The 21,842-nt window shown below is 43.7% G+C and overlaps 2 protein-coding genes across 5 annotated transcripts in view; one reads left to right on the top strand and one right to left on the bottom strand.

Moving 5' to 3' along the window:
* Positions 1-21,842, top strand: part of NDE1 (nudE neurodevelopment protein 1) — a 40,405-nt gene that overhangs the window by 17,394 nt on the left and 1,169 nt on the right. Inside the window, exons 5-10 of one of the 2 annotated variants that reach the window (XM_067551062.1) lie at positions 2,135-2,283; positions 2,616-2,752; positions 4,079-4,258; positions 5,536-5,627; positions 6,609-6,760; positions 8,700-9,828. In XM_067551062.1, coding sequence (XP_067407163.1) covers positions 2,135-2,283; positions 2,616-2,752; positions 4,079-4,258; positions 5,536-5,627; positions 6,609-6,760; positions 8,700-8,793 — 804 coding nt within the window. In that variant the 3' untranslated portion in view covers positions 8,794-9,828. Of the gene's footprint in view, positions 1-2,134; positions 2,284-2,615; positions 2,753-4,078; positions 4,259-5,535; positions 5,628-6,608; positions 6,761-8,699; positions 9,829-21,842 lie in introns of those variants that run through there. The other variant, XM_067551063.1, reaches the window with a different exon arrangement.
* MYH11 (myosin heavy chain 11) overlaps positions 11,774-21,842 on the bottom strand; it is a 91,729-nt gene continuing 81,660 nt past the window's right edge. Inside the window, exons 39-42 of one of the 3 annotated variants that reach the window (XM_067551061.1) lie at positions 19,777-19,885; positions 17,649-17,821; positions 16,088-16,120; positions 12,456-12,587 (exon numbers count right to left, since the gene is read on the bottom strand). In XM_067551061.1, coding sequence (XP_067407162.1) covers positions 16,096-16,120; positions 17,649-17,821; positions 19,777-19,885 — 307 coding nt within the window. In that variant the 3' untranslated portion in view covers positions 12,456-12,587; positions 16,088-16,095. Of the gene's footprint in view, positions 12,588-15,754; positions 16,121-17,648; positions 17,822-19,776; positions 19,886-21,842 lie in introns of those variants that run through there. The other 2 variants (XM_067551059.1, XM_067551060.1) reach the window with 2 other exon arrangements.

Genomic DNA, 21,842 nt, shown 5'->3' with positions numbered 1-21,842 from the left:
TGGTTTATTACAATTAGCTAAAAACAAAGGCCCAAACCTAGCAGATCTCTGTCTTCTGTTTGAATCCATTCAAGAGAGAATCTTTAAACTCATGAGGCTGTTGAGCAGCATTGTTAACTGGGTTACTTCAAGGACCTCCATCTACATCTAGGTCAACAATACAAAATTTGCCAGGCCCATGCAGTTTGTGACTTTGAGCTTCACAGGCTGCCCTGTGTGCTTTTTCCTCCTTTCTTGGGAATACATGGTACAGTTCACACTAAGTGGTTTGTTTGCTTCAGAGGGTTTGTTCAGTGAATCTTGTGCGACTAGCTGTAGGTAATTGGGTTATGTGTTTGGTGACTTAAGTTAGACCCGTGACTTGAGCCTTTCCTCACATCCAATAAATTCATAATAGGAAGGAGCAAAAGTGTTAACAGATCCTGTCATCAATACAGAATTTCTTTAATTCAACTTCATTGTCTCTGCACCACTCAATACACACACAGAAGTAGCCCTCCTTAAATAACTAAGTAAAAAATAGGCTACACACTTTGCTTTTTCTCATCTTTTAAGATTCCAATATGTGGATTTGTTTTCAGTGACTTTAGTCTGCTGTGCTTAGATCCTACAGTGATAAATGCTTTAGGAATGTTGTTAGATCGTAATCTTGGGACCATGGAAAAAGGAATTGGCATCGTAAGGTGATCTAGTGCCAAGGTTTTGGTGTGTAAACTGCTGCAGTACAGGCTAGAATGCCTCTCTGCCCGAAAGGGATACTGACATCCTCTTCTAAAATATGTCCAATTAGTAACATAGGCAATAATCCCAGATGCATACATCTGAAAGAATTTTAAGAATCTGGAGCCCTGCACTGGGGTCTGCTAGTGTAGAACCCTGGGCCTTTGAAAATTCTTGCAGAAACTGAAAGAACTCTACAGGATCTGTGATAACAAGCCTTCATTAGGCATTGGGATCTAATAGAATATTTGCCACTTATGCTCATAATTTACCACTACCCTTTTTGCTCAGTTTGGACAGTTTCACTTTCTGTTTATAGTCAGTTACTAGGTCTTGTGTTGCAAGGGTCCCACTATATCATTGGGCACCATAAAAATAATACTCAGCGTTTTTATTACACTTCATGTTCAAAGCGCTCTATAAACATACTAATCCTCCTCACCCTGGAGGTAGGTAAGTAGTTCCCTCTTTTTTTTTTTTTTTTTTTTTTTTTTTTGCTGTATGGGGTGGGGAGGAATGAAGCACATTAATTACGTGATTTGCTCAAGGCCTTGTATAACAGCATCACTATTAACTCAGGATTATCTGCCCTCCATGCCTGTGCTCAGAGCACCAAAGAATGTACTCACTAAAAATCTAGGTCCCCTGCACAGTTTGGTTGTTTGTTGGGTCATGAAACATCTTGAAGTTGGCGATGGAGCGGGTCTGTGTTTCTACCTGCATGGACTTAAAGCAGGGGGACTAGTATTTGTCCTCTCATTGTCTCCAAGGCACTCTTCTTTCCTCCCTCCTGGAGTCTAGGCTCTCTTGTGATGTGGGAACTGCACTGAATGTGCTGCTGAAGCACACTGATCATATTCTGCCTGGTGCTGGGTAGGACAAGGGAGTGCTCTTTGTCTGGTACATAATATCCCTCAGAGCTGGGAGCTCATCTCTGAGCATATGAGGTGGTGATGTCTTGTACCTCTCTTACAGAAAGAACCACTGGAAACCCCAGCTCCCTACAGAGGATAGAACCGCTTTCTCCCTGGGAAGGAAGGGAAGGGGGAGGAGAAAAGAAGAGAGTTACTGTAAGGACTAGTGAGAGTAGGGGGCAGTCTGTGTAGGAGGTGAATGAGTCTAGATTTCCTAGCTCTATCTACCAGTAGGGAGTGAGGAAGAGAGATCCTGCCCTCCCACCTTGCAGCCAAGAAGATTGCTCCTGGGATTGGCTTGCAGCAATATGGTTTGATAGAAAGAGGCTAGTGTCTGTCCTTGTGGGTTTTAATCCATGTGTAAGGTGGTAACTCTAAGATGGCCTAGCAGGACAACCTCCTTGCTGACTGGGACAGGCTGAGTAAGCACAGCTGAGCAGAAAGGAAGGGGATGTGCACTGCCAAATCCCTGACATCATGTTTGGTCTGTCTTTCGTTAGGAAAAAATTGAAATGCAACATTCAGAAGGCTACCAGCAGATCTCTGGGCTAGAAGATGAACTGGCACAGACGAAAGCTGTTAAAGATCAACTACAGAAGTACATTCGAGAACTCGAGCAAGCAAATGATGACTTGGAAAGAGCAAAAAGGTGATGCATATGCTCTTACCCTTCCCTTTTCCAGCTCTTGTTCTCTCTCTCTCTTTTGTGAAACTAGCAGAATTGAGCATGTCCATTACTATGATGTGCCAGAGAGCACTGTGGTACTGAAGCAACAGCTTGTGTCTACGCTTGCCATGGGTGTTGAGCTGCTGCCTTTCTATAAGTGAGTGAGTGGAAAGTGAGACTGGTTAATTTCTTACAAGCTTAAAATTAAAACGTAGCATCTCACACAAGAAATACTGACGTTTCTTTATGTCTGAGTTGGTGCTTTAGATGTGTTAAGAACCTGATGACTTCTGTGACATTCTTTTTCTACACAGAGCCACTATAATGTCTCTGGAGGACTTCGAACAGCGTTTGAACCAGGCCATTGAAAGAAATGCATTTCTGGAGAGTGAGCTAGATGAGAAAGAGAACCTCCTGGAATCAGTGCAGCGATTAAAAGATGAAGCCAGAGGTTAACTAACTGATTTATATAGACCCCTGTCCTCCCACCTTCCAAAGTTTTAATTAAATCCTTCCCCTCGAATATGCTGTCAAGATAGTATGAGAGAGACCTTAGAAATACTGTTGATGGGAGCTTCACTCTCCTTGATGGTGTGGAAGCGAGAGCCTGCCTGGGCACTTGTCTTGGATGGTAGTCACATGCTCTCCTTCTGTCTGCTACACCTTGGTGCCCAAGGAGAGCAGGCTGGGTGGTACTGTAGTTTCTGGCATGCTTTGAAAACATTGTAAAATTGAATATTTTGGGCTTTTAACTATGTAGGATACATTTTCTAACTATTTTTCTGACTTGTAGAAACAAACCAGGAAATTGTAGCTTGATCCCCCTACTTCTCTGAAGTACTACAGCCATTATATAGCAGATCATGCAGGCAGAGATGTCTCCCAGAATGCTCTTTCCCGTTGTTGTCTCTGTGATTTAAAGGAATACAAACCTGACTGGGTTGGGGGCATGTGTTCTGGGGTGTGAGCTGACAGGACATGAATTTTAACAAATGCAAGGGGGATATTGTCAACATCTGTCCTTTACCAACTCATGAGAGTGGCATCATTGAGACTAAGGGTCAGTGCAGTATGGTGAATCGGTGTGTAACACAGACATTGTGAGTGAGTGCTGATAGCCCTACATAGCTTCAGCAGTTAGTTTCCTGATTGTTGTCTCTAGTAGTAGAACCAGAAGAGAGGAAGGGATGGCTTTGTAGCTAAGGAACTGGACACTGAATTGGGAGAACTGGGTTCTATTCCCAGCTCTGCCGCAGACTTCGTATGGTCTTGGGCATATGACTTCACCTCTCTGTGCCTCAATAGCCCACCTGTGATATGGGTGTATTATATTTCCTGTTTTACAGGGATGTTCTTTCACATCTGTGCAGTGCTCTGTTTTAGGAAAATGAGCACCATAGAAGAACTACAACTAGATAACAATAAGCGGGGGGGAGGTAGGGCCCAATGCTTGCTTTGCGGAAAAGTTGGCATGAAGGGGAGGGACCATAAGCTTGAGGGTGTCTTGAGTTACACCATTCTAGCAAAGATTAGTTTGCTGATAACCATCTAGAACCTGGGATTTTGTGGTTAATGCCAAGATTCATGGGGTGTTGGCTGGAGCGTACATGTTCTTTGGAAGCTGAATATGATTTCTTTTTTCAGCTGGGGCTGGTGAAACACTCGGGGGCTATCAATGTTGACAGCGTTCTTTGACAAAACAAAAACACTTCCTGCACCTACAGGTTCGGATTGGGACATGTAACCAAATGCTTTGGACATTTTCCTTCTCCTTTAGACTTAAGACAAGAGCTTGCAGTGCAGCAGAAACAGGAGAAACCTAAAACACCAATACGAAGTACGCTGGAGGCAGAAAGAACCGACACAGCCGTGCAAGCAACCTTATCTGTGCCTTCCACTCCTGGAGTTCATAGGGTACCCAATATCAGTATGAGCACCCCAGGAACATTTAGAAGAGGTAAGAGTGCGTGACACTTACTAGTACAAGGCTAATGTATTATACGAACACTTGCTGAGTAGCTTTTCAGACTAGAGTCACTGTTCCTGGGACATGTTGAATTTCTATCAAACTACTGACTACAGAAGAAGCTGAGAAATGTGGAACTGAAAGTGACAAGTATTGACATGTTTAACAAATCGATGTACAGCAATCTATTTTGAATACCCATCATGGGTTCAATGTTAATAAATTATTAATGTTTTGGGTAGATTTATAATTCATCCATGTTCTAGTGAAACATGACTTTTAAAAAAAACTTGGAGAGCAAGGTTGTTCACTAGGTTCTAATTTTCAATCATTAACCATCCCTGAATCTGGATGAGTTTGGTAGAAAGGAGATTGGAGGTCTCAACATAATCTTTCACATCAGACACTCCTGTTTGAATTCGCCTGTTAGCAGTGGGGATTGCTGTTTTAGAGATGCTTCATTCTGGAACAGCAGAAGACTTGCCGTGCCATTGTCTGTGCCAAAGTACAAAATACGGGCTCTCACGAGTGGTACTAGTTGCTCATTTTTATGTGCACTAAAATTTAAAATAAATCCCAATTCCACCCACCCAGACTTTTTAAATTGAGTAAAAAAGGAATAGAAACTCTGTTTAGAGAACGTCACTATATTTTGTGTGTGTGTGTACACACAGTGAGTGTTTTCTTATGATAGTGTCTAACACTAATAATTTAGTGTTACAGCTGAAGTAAGTGCTAATAAAGTTTGTGTGTATCCTGACTGTGGTACTCTGAGCCTAAAATCCTTTTGATCCAGCTAGAAGAACTTGGCATATTATAGTATGTACCCATAAAAGAGAGAGGATCCAGGAATTCTTGCAACATAGGTAATAAAGCCTTGGATCATGTGACCTTCTCTGGATGACAGATCTCTAGTTGCTGTCTTTCTCTCTTTGGTTCCATTGCAATTTATAGAGACACAGACTAGAACACTTCTCGTGAAATTAAAAGGCTTAAAAGCTGCATTCAAAACCAGTGCAAATTAAAGCCCAGCATCTCTCCAGTGGAAATTGTCAGATCTGAAAGATGCAGTGGTTTATATTTCTAATGGGTATGAAGAGAATTGCAGTTCAGATAACAGAAGAGGAGAGAAATTCACCATTTACGCTCTCTCTTTAGTGCCAGGGGTTGGGTGGTTAAAGGTTTTTCCATGTTTATCATATGTAATGAGTAAAAAAAAAAATATATATATATATAATTTTAAAATAAACCCTTCCTCCCCCTCTAAGGTTTTGAGGATAGTTACAGTGGGACTCCTCTCACACCAGCTGCCAGGATATCTGCGCTAAACATTGTGGGAGACTTACTACGGAAAGTAGGGGTAAGAATGATCCAGTCATTAGCTAAAGCTATGCAGAAAGGTGATGGCAACTAGGTTTATATTATGAGAATGAAAACCAACATTAACCCTTTGTCCTGCTGAATGAGTTAAACTGTAGACATGAACTCAGACCAAAACTTGGATCCAAAAAGACTCTAATTCTGCATGAGAGAGATTTGAAAATTGGAGCTATATTTTGTAGCTCAGGCATACCTCAATAAAGGCCAATTGTTTCTTCTGTGGCTTTTTACCCACTCAGTGTGCCAGTCAGTATAGCCTTTTCTCCCTTCTAGGTGTCTTAAAGAGCATGGGGAGAGGGAGGGACAAGTAGAGCAGGCCAGTGTGAATGAGTGCCAGGCTAGGGGAATATACTGCTCTCTCTTCAAAGGTGGTGCAGCAGGAATGCTGATGCATTCTGTCTGAGTCTTCCGCTGATGTGCCTGGTGGTGTTGCAGGCAGAATCTAGCCTGTTGGTGATTCTTGAACCTAAGACTTGCTCAACAGATCCCAAGCATACCACATGGTGGGTGTGCAGGTATCGGCTTGAGGAAAAGGTTTGAAAGGACATTTAGATTCATAAAGAAGTGATACCTATGAAGGCAGTCTAGTTATAAAAGGGGTGTTAACCTCTGGGGGAGACGAGGCTCTCATTGTTTAACTAAACAGAATGATCAGTTGCTTCTCCCGCCTCAATATAAGAGCTAACTTCCTTTCCTCTCTTGTCCCCTCCCCATCCCCCCAAAACAAAAATAATTTTGCCTTTTATGAGATGCTTAAGGGTCTGATCCTGAAGCTAGTGGGACTTGTGTATTGGCAGTATCTCTTGCTCACCCTTTCAAATTCAGAGTTCAATATGGATTTGGGGTTCATAGCTAAAAGCTTCCTCTATCAGAATCCTCTTAAGTTATTAGAAAATCCTTCCATGGGCCCTTTGCTGGAGAAGAGAATGTTCTTTAACTCTGTATAAACTGTTTGCTTTAGGCTCTGGAATCCAAACTTGCATCTTGTCGAAACTTTGTGTATGACCAGTCTCCAAACAGACCCACCATGTCCTCATCCATGTATCTAAACAAAAACACAGATGGCCTCGAAAAACGACTGAGCAGTTCCCACATGCTTTTGAGCGATAAAGGGTAGGTGCTGATCTGCTGCTTTCTTAACACTGATCCTGTGATTAGGTTATGCACAGATCTTGATGCTCTAAAGTGAGTCGTAAGTGTGGGGCTGAAAGCTGGGGGGTGGTGATGCAGGAAGGTTGCGAGGTACAGAGTGGGAGTGGGGAGTGGGCTAAGAAGAGTATATTGTATCAGACATCTCCTGTTCTCTGTTTCCTCTGGGCCATCTTCAGACACTTTCAAACTGCTCCTCCCCAATCAGATATCCAGCTGCATGCTGGTTGAGCTTCCTACAAATGTTCTATCTTTCTGATATGCCTCACGCTTTTTGCTGGCAGCAACAGTCTGATCTGGCAGAAGTAGTCAGCTGTTCACATGAGGAGGAGAGGGCCAGCTGAGACACTGTGGACAAGAGTTCTGACCAGTCCTGTCTTGAGCGGCTGGAAAATGCCCTTTCTCTGTTCACCTCCTGATAGACCTCCCAGTCCCTTATAAAATTGGGCCATTACATCTGACATTAACCTGGAGATAAGTGTTTCTTAAAAGGGATAAACCACTTTAGGATCCTTTTTTCGTTGCACTTTAGCATAATTGAAAAGAAGGTACTAAACAGGGCGTGGACCGGCCAACCACACCAGGCAAATGTATGTTTCCTTTAAAAGCACATTCTCCTATATTGTGTATCCATGTGATAGTGACCGTTCAAACTAGCTAGTTGAAGCTTAGTGTAATGGAAACAGTAATACTCAAACAATAGGAAATTTTAGACTAAGGGTGAAAACTGCGGAAATGACTTCGCCATTTAGGTTCCTGGGAGGCTGTCTCAATGCTGAGAGCTTTATCCCAAGTTTTAAATGTTTAGCACTATCTGTTGAAATGTGCTATGCCAGTGCGTAGTTTAGGGCTCTGCCTGAAAAACATGTAAAACATGTAATTTATAGAGAGTATGTGAAACACTTTCCGTATAAATATAAAATCCAGTGTTTAATTTTGGGCTCCGGGTGAGTGCGATGTTGGCAGCCCTGGGGTGGGTCAGTTAAAGGTCAGTACGCTCAATGTTCTTGTGTCAAAGGACGGCGCAGGAGCATGGTGATGGATGGGAAGCCTGCTTCTTTTGTCACTATTTATGTTCTTATAGGAGGACAGACTGGTAAAATTTCTGCTTTTGCATCACCAAGGCTTTTTTCCTGGGGTGCAGCTATCTAAACCGGTTTTGTCTAATTCAGGGGTGTCCAACCTTTTCGTGTGAGGGGCCACAGTGCAATTTTTTTTCCACTTTGGGCCAGTGAGCTCAAAGGGGCTGGAGGGGAGGGGCTAGTCCTCTGCCCGGCGGGCTGAGAGGGAGCTACTGCTGCGCCCTGCTCGCTTGGGACTGGCGGAGCTCAGGGCTGGGAGTGGCTGCTGGGGCCGGCTTGGGGGTGGCGGAGTTGCTGCTGCACCCTGCTGGCAGGGGCTGCGCTCAGTCAGCTGAGGGGGATGCAGGGGCTGCTGCTGCGCCCTGCCAGCTTGGTGCTGGAGGGGTTGCTGCTGCACCTGGCTGGCCGGTATGGGGTGGAAGGGAGGGGCTGCTGCTGTGCCTGGCCAGCTGGAGAGGAGGGGGGTGGGCTACTGCTGCACCCAGCTGACACAGGGGTGGAGGGGAGTGGCTGCTCCTTCGCCCTGGCAGGCCGGACAGCAGTCTTTGACTTTACGCTACTGGGCAGGAGAGAGGTATGTTTTAGCTCCATTTTACAGATGGGAAACTGAGGCAGAGAAATTAAGTGATTTACCAAGTTAGTGTCAGAACTGGCATTAGGATTTGAGAGTTTCTAGTTGTCTGTCAGTTTCTCATGCTGTTTGACACTGAGTGATGCATTTTACTACAAACCAATGACCTAACAAAGATTGCAAAAAATGAACGTGTGTACAGTGAATGCAATACACTGCATTGCAATGGGGCTGTTGTTTGTATTTACAGGTTAGCAAAGCGCCTGGAGTTTGGAACACGGCCTTCAAATATTCCAGCACCAATGGCACATTCCCCACAGGGCGTAGTCAAGATGTTACTCTGAGAAGATCCTGAGATGATGAGGCCATAGTGGTTTAGGGCTTTTTTGTTTTGTTTTTAAACCCTTGTCTTTTAAACTTTTAACAGAATACTAACAAGCAGTCACAGTAGTTAACTTGAATAGGGGTGGATGAGAACTACACAGAGCAAATGGCAATAGCCCCCTGCAATCTCGTCTATTCCAAAAGACTGAGTTGTGTGGTGCTGTGACAAAGCAGTGCTGCTGGTCAGTATAGTACTGTGAATCACTTTCCTACATCAGCTGCTGTAAATAGCTTCTTCTTGAAAGCTGCTTCTGTAACACTGCTGGTCAAAACTAATGACCTACACTATAATGTGGGCACAGCATTCCTCCCCACAGATAATGAAATACTGTTTTAGCATAAGAATTATGGTGGTATAACTTTCTAGTGCAGGGTGCTACATGCATCAGTAGCCTAAATTAGAGAAATGTTTGTTTCCCTCTAAATTTTAGTTCCATGGTTAGATTTTTTTTTGGGGGGGGGGAAGAGACGACCAAAATCAGTGCAGTTGAAAGTCTAAAAGGCGTGTGGGGAAATTAATTTGTCAAAATCCCATTATATAACAATCTGCCTTTCTGGTGGTAAGATGGTATTGGTAAGCATGACTTGCCATTAAGATTTTCTAATGGTTAAAGAAGGAAAAAATGCCTTGATTGCAAATATTCGAGAGACCCCAAATGTGTAGTAGCGTGGGAAAGAGATTTTTGCACAGATATAACAAACCCATGTCTTCTGAAACTGCCAGCCACTACATGACTGTAGGACATGGCAAGACATACAACACTGATCTATTGATAGGGTTAATCTCAGCTGATGGGTTGGAGCTTTTTGCTTTCTGAACCTCCCTTTGGTTATGTGCCCTGTGTGTTTAATGTGAGAACATACCCCTTCTAGCTGCTAGTGATATTAACTTAGAAATGGCTTTGTAACCCCAGAAATCCTTAATGCCAGCCAAAGATACTAGTATAATGAATTCTTTTAAGATAGGTTTTTATCTAACAAAATAATGCAGCAAGTTTAAGTGGAGTAGGTTCACTCACAGTATTAATACCATGCTCTACAAATGTGAACTTGCAATAAGTATGGCTAAAACTATTTTTACACAACAAATGAATACAAATTTTTTTTTTTTTTTTTTAAATTTTTAATATTCAGCTCTGCATGAACAGGTACTATTATATAGGAAGCAACCGTATCTTAATTTCACTCTTGGTAAAACTAAATTGTCTGGTTTAATCAGTGAACAGAATAAAGCTTATTCTGAATGTTAGTCTGTGGACAATATTAGCTGATCCTCTGTGAATTCATTACCAGTTGCACTTACAGTTTACATACAAACATTGGTCTAATCAGTTTCTCAGTTGTGTTCCTACAAAAGGGAGCTTAAACAAGGCCACACTCACCAGATCTAGTGAGAAAAGATTCGAGAAAAAGCTCATGTTCTCTGCCCTGGGTGGTGTTGGTCCTTCTACCCAGACCCCTCGGAGTGGCTGCCTCAGGGGAGAGCATTTACATGGCTCCCATTAGGGACAGATGCAGATAAGCACTTCTGAAAATCCTAGTAGGTGTCTATCCACATCTTTAGGAGCCTAAATACCTTTAAAAATCTGTCCTTGAGGGCCTCTGTCTTTAGTGTATTTATCCTCAACAGCCCTGTGAGGTAGGGCAGCACTATTCCTATTTTAGAGATGTGGGAACTGAAGCAGAGAGAGGCGAAGGGCATTGTTTACACTTGGAAATTTACCAAAATAGCTCTTCTGGAATAGCTGCCTGTGTAGACACTTATTCTGAAATAAGTATCCAGAGGGGAGCCTATACTGAAAAAAAGCATTCTGGAATAATTGCTCTGGCAAATTTCCAAGTGCGAATAAGCCCTATGACCTGCCCAGCGTCACATGGGCTTGAACCCAGGACTTCCAAATGCTAGGAGAGGGCCCTAACCACTGAACCATCCTTTATTTCTCTTGTGCTTTTCTCTGAAGCAAATTTTGCATGGCACACTTGACCCTCTGGGATCAGATTTTCCTGAAAGACTTCATCCAGCATGCAGCTTCCATGCCAGAGCCCTGTGCTTAGGACAGTTCTCATCGCAGCGGTTTCCAGCCTGACTTCCTCAGTCTCCCTTCCTCCCTCGTGCAGGGTCACCAATCATGTGAGCTGCTAAGCCAGACTTAAGAGGCATGTTTATAGAGAAAGGGTTGGACTGTAATAAGTGGCTGAGCAGTGAATTCAGCCAAGCACCAGGTCAGCATTAACTTTTTAAAACCTCTTTCTGTTGTAGCTGTCTGCCTAATGGCCCCAGATGGATTCTTATTTAAGCTATTTGGTCTTTTTATAAAGAGCATGTAGCTGCCCTTTTGGGCTCCATGCTGCTAGTCGAAAGGGTGCTTAGTTTGTTTGTTTATTTTTTTTTAAATTACTGATCTGAATGCTTATTTGACCACCTTGGAGTCTAGATTGAAGTTATTTCCTGTCCTCAAAGGCTTGCTGCTTAAGGGTCATCTGCTGTAAAATCTAAAGTGTTCAACTGTCTGCTCTCAATTGCATAAAACTAACTTGTCTTGCTGTGTGTGGTCCTGCTGAACTACTACTACACTTTCCCTGCTGCTGGAAGTACCAGCATGTCTGTGGGTCTTCAGTGGTGCCTGTCCAGTAGTGCCTGGCACTTCCCTGAATGGGGGTTCAGGTCACGCTGGAGCACTGCAGCCTGTGCTAAATGGCTTCAATGTGAATGTGCAGAATTAGGAGGTTATTGTTCATTGTGTTAAATCCTTCTTCTAAAAGACTTCAAAACTGCACTAGAGGTATTGAGTGTGATCAGTCTCCAAGAAAGATACACAAAGGAAAACTTCAACTGTCATGTGTAGACTATACAAAAAGTGCTCTAGCAGTTGTTTAGCAATGAACAATGTATAATAAGGAATATGAAGAATTAAATGTTGAATTTTTCATACAAAATTACTTTGTGATTGACTTTTTTGGAAAAGGTATGTTAATATTAACAAGTTCAAAAGCAGCTTAAATTCCTTCTTAGTATATCATATTGCACCCACCTGATATCTAAAGAGAATACTTAAATGTAATGATTGATAAACTTTTATTAGTGGTGTGTTTAAGCTCATCTGAAGTGCATATAAAACAGTTTGACTTTATTTGAACAAATGATACTTTATTTTTAAAAAGTGACTGAAGAAGGCACTTCCCTCTTGTGAACAGTGCAGCAGGGTGTAGCATCCAGGAAAAGAAAATGCCTATATTAACTGAATAGTAAGACAAAATGAAGGGCAGGCTGGATTAGGAATGGGTTAGCTGGCCAATGGCTTTCTATAGCATAGCTGTGTGTATACTACAGTCCATTGGGATTTAAATTATTTCCCTCTCTAGAATTTGCATTTCTGTCTAAGAGTTCTCAAGATGAATTACTCTTAATGTAAACCTTTTCAAAATAAGTTTCTTGGTAAAATAGATTTTGCGACACTTAAAACTTCCATTTATACATTGGAGAAAAGGGGCAGCTGTGCTCTTATCATTGCCATAAGAGTGGGTGTGTGTGGCATCGGAACTAAGTTGACTTATGCAGTGCTAAATATGGTCTTCTCTTCCCCCGTGCTGCAGTATAATTTGCAAGCGTGTTATCTATTCACTGGTTTTTGTTCCATTGAAATCTCCATCTCTTGCATCAACTTCCTCTTCTGAACCTTCTGCTGCATTTTCAATTACTCTTCTGCCTCCAGATCGACGGGAGGGGCCAAAAGATACTGGCTCATTTCCCCTCCTGCAGTAAAAAAACAGGCTTTAGCTTATTTAAACTCCTTACGATTAAGATGGACTAAGTGTACAAAACCCAGTAACTGCATCAGTGGGACTGAGGATCATAAATGCAAAGAAGTCAGGGAAGTTATGGCCTCAAGGAAGCTTTCTGTAGCCCTTGTTGGTACTTTGTATTGGTGTGTCTGGGTGGGGCTTGTGAGTCTGTGTAACATGGGACTGTAACTGGATTTCTGATTTGGTGCATGCAAAATCACATCCCCAGTATGGCTGTTGCACTTTTTCTTTTGAAAAGCCCAATCCCCATCCAAACAGAGACTGAGTCACTGGATTGTTCACTCATTTTGCACCTAAAGGTGTTGTATCATGTGTATGTGACGGAAGGCACTGGAACCTTCAGTGGGATGGCCATGGATTTCTGACCAGCATATGACTATACCTCTCCAAGTAAGGACTGTTGAAGGCCTGTATTGTGTTGGATCTGTAATATTATACTGTGGAGGATATGCAGCTTCTTTTATGCAGTAGCCACCACACCTCCCACCACAGAGGTGTTGCATCTCCTATCCTAGGCAATGAAGAACCATCCTCTGCTTGCTTCAGACGTAGGGAGGGGAAACTGATTTGTGTAGAACAGTGAAGCTCCCAGTCCCTGCGTGCACATCCTTAAGGACTCTACCACTGTACACAGGAGCAGTGTCCCACTCTCTGAGCACTGAGCAATGGGACTATATCCATACCCCATATGAAATGAATGGGCTCTGCTTTCCACAGAGATGTTCACTGAATGCGCTTTCTTCCAGCTTGTCCCTTTGCCCCACCCCAAAAAATGTCATGGCCGCAGACCAAGCATGGAGAATTTTCCCCCACGTTCTGTTTTCATTGGGCTGTGGAGGAGAAGAGGTAGCGAGAGAGAGAGAGAAGAATTGAACCACTGGAAGTGGCAGCTTAGAAGTAAAAACAGCTTCTCAGCCATAGTGATGTTACAGCAACACAACAGAAAAACTGAAGTTCTAGTAACATGGTGGCAGCTATCACTTTCCCATTGGTAAGCAAACCTTCTGTAAAGGCTTGAGAGCTCAGATATAAGCAAGGAAATTCATGATCACTGATTAGTAATGTGAGGCTAAACATCCAACTACTCATTTGGGGTACAGCAATCATGCCTAAACACTTAAGCTTTCTTTTGTCCTAGCAAAAGTCTAAGTCAATTTCACTTATATAGAAGCCACTAATCCAACCCAAAAGTCAATCTACCTTAATGGGTAAGTATGTAAGAATGTTAGCTGAGTTCTAAACTTAGGTTTTTTTTTTTTGTACCTCTCTGTCCACTGAGACATTCACTGATATCTAGGCACCTTAGTATGTCGCTTCCTTTACATTAACAAAAGCTTTCATTTTGATGTCAGCCCTCTCTGCTACAGCACATAATTAACTAGCCAATAAAATCTAGTTTGAGAACTAGTTAGCTATCCTGTCACTGGTAACATGCACTGAAAAACAAAGGGCATCCATTTCTGTTAAACACTTGGCAAACAGCTCTCTCTCCTGTACAATTTCAATCTGTCTTGATCTGCAACTCTGCAGATTCACGTCTACTGTAGAACACTGGTCTTGTAAATATCCAATGAATGCAATACATTGAAGAAAAAGCAAATCTTTCCCCTTCATTCTACTTAGGAGAGAGAGCTACTTTTTGTTCCTGCATCCTCTGCTGCCTCACATCACTATGGATCAAACTCTGCTGTGTGAAGGTTAGTCTACACTTCAGAGTTTATAGCAGCACGGCTATGTTACCAACCCCCACAGTGTAGACCCAGTAATGTAGACAGAAGAGAACTTCTGTTGATGCTGCTAATTTTGTTTGGGGAGATGGTATTCCTATGCTGACAAAAAACCAGCAACCACTGTAGGCTGTGTCTGCACCAGAGGGCTATACTGCTATAGGCTCTGTAGTAGATACAACCTCAGACTACTACACTTACATTGACTTTAATGAGTTGCACCAGTGTGAGAGCAGAATTTGAGATGGGGAGCGGGATTTTATAATGGGGCTGGACTGAAGGGGGAAGAGCCCAACCCAGACCTGCAATGAAACCTCTGCCTAGAGGATATGTGAACAACACACACGCTAACACTATAGACAAAGCCTTAGTTTACATATATAAATTGCAATAATTGAACTTAAATCTAGGTTGTTAAACTGGTGGAAACCCTTGTTTAATGCTTATTTCAGTTTAACTTGAATCTTGGTGCTTAAACTAACTTGGATAAAAGCCAGGTTTGTTTATTTAAGAATGTCCATGTAGCCATTTGTACTGGTTTACCTAAAATCAGTTTGAAATCACGCCATTAGATAAACTGGTGCAACTCTGTATGTAGACAAAACCTGAGAAAGGGAAATTGTAATGCAGGATGTAAGGCTCCCCATCTTTACTGCAAGATGAAAAAATGAAGTGCTTTGCAAGAGTTCATTAGTATTTCATTTACTTTGAACAAGCACTGCTACACCCCAACCACTAAATGTATAGCCCTGCACTAATCACACATCTGTGAAATTAACTTCAAGGCAGTTGCTAGGACAAAATGTCATCTTTAAATGTTTGTGTAATAAGAGCAAAGCCCCATATTTGTAAAAAGAGAAGATCCACAAATATTACAGAACACTATTTGCTTAGCATTACTTCTAGTGTTTGCAAAAACTAATCTACACAAAGTGTAGCTAGTGTAAAGTAAGATGTTGTTTAGCTTAAAGCATCAAAGCAATACAACTTCATAGGTATTTCCATGCATTAAACAGCAGTGACTAATTCCTATGTCAGAACATGTAGGCATGCCTCCATGTATTCAAATAGCTGTTCTATAAGTATATATAGTAGCTATTCAATACAGGCATATATTGATGTGCTTTGGAGGGCAGGAGCTTATCCTCTTCTATAATTAGGTTGTATGGCAAGACTTCATGCAAGTAAATTTTTTCCAAAGCACAAGTAAGATTATATAGTCTTACCTATTGATTACATATTTTCAAGAACTCACAATATGAAATGTGCATAGGTAGTACTGTGAAATTCTAACATGCTGCAACACCTCTGTTCATAACCATTATGTGCCTTTAATATTTTCAGCTGTTTTAATTAACCAAAGCTATATTTTGTTTGCAAAATTTTCATGTTTAATTGGGAATTAAAAAATGCAAGGAATATAATTTTCATGCAGAAATTAAAAAAAAAAAGCAACTCGTATTCTGTCAGCAGAGCTTATGAGAAAAGTGAGAATGCAATGTTGGCAAATCCATGTCATAACACAATCTAGTTGTAAGAAAGATGAATAACTAACAGCTGATGAAAGAGTTATTGTAATATTTGTCTCCTTTGATACAATAAATTGATGTCAAGATATCCAAGCCTTCACAGTTTGCAGAAATCTCACATACAATTTACTTGGGCAAAAGGAAAATGGAAATTTGTGCAATACAAGCTAGCTGCAAAGTTGAAGGCATGATACCTGCTTAGTCACTGCGAAGGTTCCTGTGTCCCTCTGAAACAGAGATAGAGAGTCCCGAGCAGTTATGCTAAGCACATAGTCATGATCACTCTTAGGTAAGTTACTTTCAAATAATTAAACAAAAGCACACTATTACACATATTACTGAAGACTCTGAGGAGAAGTTAGCCTTGGACTACATTATGAACATGTACTACCCATAAATGTATCACTCACTTGGACAAAAGGTGGAAGGATTTGAGTAGGCACACAGTTTTTAGTATTTTTTATTATTCAAGGGCATGAACTAAAGTTGCACAGGAAGATGTTGTAGGAGCAGTATTTCCCTTTTAACTAATCAGAGCCTCTTTGATCATGCCAGTGGTATCAGGCATGAGAAGAGAGCTGAGTGACTACTGTATTATTTGGCTTGTTATATTTAATGAGAAAATGGAAGTGGCTAGTTTGACACTTTTCTCAGTTACACAGTGATGGCATGAAGCCAAAACCCTACAGATCAACGTGTGTGAAAGAGGCAGGCAGCTTGAGCAAGTGTCAGAGTGCGTATGGAGCTTTGTCATAGCCCTGGCCTACACTATAAACTTATGCTGGTATAACTATGTTGCTCAGGAGTCCTACCAACCTAACTTCTGGTATAGACAGCACTACATCAACAGGAGGACTTTTCCTGTGGACATAGCTACTGCCTCTCAGGGAGGTGAAATACCTGTGCCGATGGAGACGCTTTCCTGCCAGTGTAGGTAGGTAGCGTCTTCATTAAGTGTTGACAAGCCCTTTGACTCCCTACAGAACTTAATCTCTGATTTTGAGGGGTATCACTTCAGTCATCTCTCGTGTGCGTGTGGATTAGCTTAAAGAATGCTAACTAGCACCATACATAATAAATATCATGGCAGGTAGATCCATCAATGGCTATTAGCCAAGATGGTCAGGGATGCAACCCCATGCTCTGGGTGTCCCTAAACCTCTGACTGCCAGAAGCTGGGACTGGACAACAAGGGATGGAAGACGTGATAGCTGTCCTTTTCTGTTCCTTCCCTCTGAAGCATCTGGCACCCACCACTGTAGCAGGACAGGATACTGGGGTAGATGGATGGACCATTGGTCTCACCCAGAATGGCCATTCTTATGTTCTAAATATCACCATCAACAGCCTTAACTCCAGCATAAGATCCCAAGGGAGATTTTCAAAACAAGTCAGTGTTGGCCTAACTCTGCTCCTACTGAAGCCAGTGGGAGTTTTATCATTCACGTCAATGGAAGCAGAGTTAGTTGAGTAGAGGGCTTTTGAAACATTTCACCCATGACAGGTGAAATCCTGACCCTGCGGAAGTCCAGAAGAGTTTTGACATTGATGGGCCAAAGACCTAGGGTGAAGTCATGACCCTATGGGTAGCATTTTCTTTGTTCATTGAGCGGATGTGGGGAAGCCATAACTCCCCACCATCAACAGTGTGTTTCTTTTTAACCATGTTTTTTCCCTTAAGTTCTGCTATAGTTTAGAATTCTAAATCTCTCATTAACGGAAAGAAAATAGCTAGTAAAAGCAAGGCCACCTTACCTGAGTTTGCTCTTCAGTGAAGCCATCTCCCTGCCCATGGCTTCATTACTTTCAGCTGCTTCATCCAACTCTCTCTGCAGTTTCCTACGATTTGCATTGATGCGCTGGGCCTCTTCCTCAGCCTCCTCCAGCTGTCTTTTCAATTGTTTTACTCGCATGGTGCTCTTATCAGCCTGAGTGAGAAGTAAGAGGAATGCTTAAAGTTTTGAGTTTCCTTTAAAGAGAGCAGAATGTTTAAAGTTCCTCAGTCTGCACCCCTTTATTCTAGAGGCAACTCATTATTCCTGTTGATGTACTTCTCTGACTCTCTACCCCTGCAAGTAGCTGCTGTGGCCTCTATTGTGACATCCCAGTAGGATTAACTCTGCTCTTTTGGACTGCATATATTTGATGTGTGTTGCTTGAAATTAACGCTTTAGGTTCCGGGATGAAAATGATCTGTCAGCAGCCCTGTATAGAGCTTAGATGACTACAGGAGACCAGTTGGGACAGGCACCTGAAACCAATAAGTTATGACCCAATTCCCGGTCAGGCTATTCTGGTTGGCCATGGCCGGTGCCTTGGCAGTTTGTCATTGCCTCAGTATGGAGGATGCAGAATCTTGCTGTCAAATATGAGTCTGGTGAAGGGCTTTGCAGGAAAAAAAGCTGTTTTCTCTTCCAGTGACAGACATCATGTGTGGCAGATCCAGTGGGGTCCTGCTGACTTGTTTCACACAAGGAGGCACAACACAGGGTAATACTCCAGGGTTAACTTGCCCCGACTCTTTGGGAGACACAACACCAACATTTTCATTAATCCAAAGTCCAGAGTTCCTCCCCCCCGGCCCAGCAACTAGAGGGCCCCCTCAGTCTAGGATCTAGGCAGAGTGTGTTGCTCTCTCTGAGCCTAAACCCTTCCTTTTGCAGGGCCTGCTTCCAGGAGGAGGCCAGGCTATCTTCCCCTCTTTCTCGGGCACTTCTCTTGAGGCAGAGCAGGTGTGACCCTAAGGACCCCTCAATGCTAATTGGCAAAGGGTTCATTGTTCTATAATAGCAACTCCTATCGAGTTTGACAAACTTGCTACACAGTTTTCATGGTATTTATCTATAAAGAATGTCATGTGATATCTTAATTGAAAGCCAGGATAACAGGGGTCGTTAATATCATTGTGAAACTTATGTACTGACACTGTGTAAGGAGTTTGTGTATATATACACACTGGAAAATATATTTTTTTAAAGTCTGAATCCATGCAGGGTTGACAGACAGGTTTTTGCCAGACCAAGGATGTATACCTGGTATGCCTTGGTTCACCTGTACATGAAGCATTGTGAGCTAACACAATGGAAACTCCATTTGCATTCCAAGTCAACATGAAGTCAACACACCAGGAATAAACCCAGGGTAGGAGGGCAGCTCATCCTGACTCTGGGGACCAACAATGAATTTGGGGCAATAAAAGGAGATGCAAAAGGACATTGCTTTATCCTTCACTGAGGAAGCAAAAAGGGCAGTGTTTTTTGCAATTAATTAAAGAAGGATTCCAGCTAGGGTGGTTGGAGATGCTGGGAGATTCTCTCACCTAAAACAAACTACTTTAGACAAGGGTTTAGCCTGCTAAAGATGAGTTTAGACTCTAGGAAGCATTATACTTTTTGTTTTATATGTAACCATTTATGTCCCCATTATTATCCTTAGTAGCTCTTAAATCTTTATCTTGGATAATAAACTTAGGATTACTTTCACGATAAATAGATCTCAGTGCTGTGACATTATTAGGAGCTGATCCTCACTTGAATCCAAGAAGCTAATATGTACGCTCTCCTTTCTAGTATTTCTGTAGGTGTCCAGTAGTTAAGGACTGGATACTGCAGGGAACACTCAGAAGACTCAGGATGGTGGGTGTTGACTAGCCTGTGCAGTGTTCTCTGGAGGCCTGGAAGGCAGTGCTTATGTGGCTAGTGGCAGATGGTTTCACAGAGCTGAGCTACAGAGGGCACAGATAAGACTATTTCATGCTGGGGCTGGTAGTGGTGAGGTGCCTGACAAGCCTCGGTATTTGAGGAGTGGGTCAGCAGGTATTTCTCTTCCCCTGCAGGGGAAGTCCCTTCCCCCCCTGCTGGACCCCCATCATGTGGTGCATTACCTGGTCCTTGTATTGTTCTGCTTGCTTTCTTTCATCTTCAACCTGCAGCACGACCTCTTTCAGTTTCTTGTCCTTCTGGCGCAAAGTCTTTGCTGCAGCCTGCTTCTCTCTGCAAATAACAGCATGACACTTAATAATCTAGAAAACAGAACATTTGTAGGGCTCTCGCATTGGGCTTCAGAAAACAAGTGTAAGGGATCCTCATATTAAAAGCTTTGCAGAAGTCAATAGCATTATTCTGAGGAATAACTGAAGAAAGCAGCAGCTTCTTCCATGGGTCAACTTGTTATATACGTGTCCTGTGGGTGTTTGTAGATGTGAAAGCAGGAGGCATTTGCCTGCACTAGTATCTGTGTGTAGCCATCTGCCACACTTTTACTAGTGGGGTTTGTTTTGTTTTGACTAGTTATTGTACGTGCTTTTCTGCTTACAGCCAAACCCTGCTTCTTTAGTGAGAAAGTGAATAATAATGGAGAACTGCAGGAGCATTTTGAAGGGGGGGGGGGGGGGAGAGGGGAGAGGAACAAAAGCCTTTCCCCTCCTTCCAGGGGGCAGGTATGGAGCAAGTGCACAGAACAGCCCTACACCAGCTCACTTGCCTCTTCCTCATGCAGGATTATGGTCCAGCAGATCTATGCATCCTACTGAGCCACTGGCCCTAGCCCTGCTGGCCTAGTCACACTCCACTCCCCTCTCTCCATTTATTCCCATTTCAAACCATGGGAGAGCTGCAGTGTGGGTCCTTCTCACCTGCCCCTCATGCACCATTTCCCCTCTGCCTGGGGCCTCCTGCTGCCAGGGAACGGGGGCCTTTAACACCTCCCCTGTGCAGGAGTTTGCGGTTTAAAGGGGTTGGTTAAGAAGGAAGGCAGGCAGGCAGCAGCAGCCTGGTTTCTTATCACGGGTGACTGATCATGGGCTGGCTGGGGTCGGGGGTCAGGGACCGACCAACGCGCATCCGGGGCTTCCAGTCACCACAGCTGCTTTTCGAGCCCGATCCCTCGGCCGCGGCGGGGCGGTTTCAATTCAAACAACAGGAAATGAGCCCAGTAGAGACGCCGCCGCTGAGAAAGAGCCTGATTGGTCCGCTTCCCGACTAACGCGGCTCCTGCACCCTCAGCTGATTGGTCCAGTCCCTTGTCTCTGCAGCTGATTGGTCCAGTCCTTTACAAGCCGCAGCTGCCGGATCCCGCCCCCCCCATAACTCCCCTCAGCTCTGAGGAAGGGGGACCCGCAGGGAGACGTTGCGCTGACGGCTGTCGCGGCGCCCTGGACGGGTGGGTGCCCGCCGCCCTGACAGTGCCCGCCCGCCTCTAGCGAGTAGCTCGCGCTAGTACCTCCCCGCCCCGCCCGGTGTCGCTCTTTTGGGGGCCCGGAGGTGGAGGTAAGCCTTGGGGTAACGCACAGTTCTCAGAACAGCTGCCGGGAGAGAACTAGAGGCTCTGGCCCGACGCAGCCACCTCAGCTCCAGCAGCGCCCCCAACCCGCCACCAGCGGTAAACGCAGCTGAGAGTCCGAAGTGAGGGTTGTGCAGAGACCCGCGCAGCTGAGCCGAGCCTGAGCGGAGCCGAGCCGAGCCGAGCCGCGGACGGTTTGGCGGCTAGTCAGTCAGCTGTGCTGCACTGGAGATGCAAGGATGGTAACTGCTGCCTGTGCCCATGAGGCCTGAAGTGATGCCCGGTTGCCTGTCTAAAGGGCCTAGCCCAGCCCTCAGCCAGAATACATGGGCTGGTCCTGGGCGTATGAAGGGGGAAGAAACCTTTCCCTTTGTCCTCCAGTTGCAGAACTCTGCTCCCTCCCCCTGCTTAATTGCTACCCTCATGTGATAGTAGCCCTCGGACCTTAATGCCTGATGTATCCCCTTTGTAGATTGGGAAGGGAGGGGAGGAGGTGAATAGAACCAGACAGCCATGTACCCTAGCAGACAGAACTCCCTTGGAGCTGAGTGCCATGCTAGACACCTTCGCAAAACTTGCTGTGCAGCCAGTGGAGTCAGGATCTGGCCCAAAGCGACAAGACTAGCTCCTAACGAGACAAGGCTCCTAAGAACAAGACCAGCTCCTACA

This window comes from Emydura macquarii, unplaced genomic scaffold (genome assembly GCF_026122565.2).
Source record: "Emydura macquarii macquarii isolate MOO-44397 ecotype Brisbane River unplaced genomic scaffold, CSIRO-AGI_Emac_v2 contig_1348, whole genome shotgun sequence".
NCBI classification, from domain to species: Eukaryota; Metazoa; Chordata; order Testudines; family Chelidae; genus Emydura; species Emydura macquarii.
This window is presented reverse-complemented; position numbering and strand designations above follow the sequence as displayed.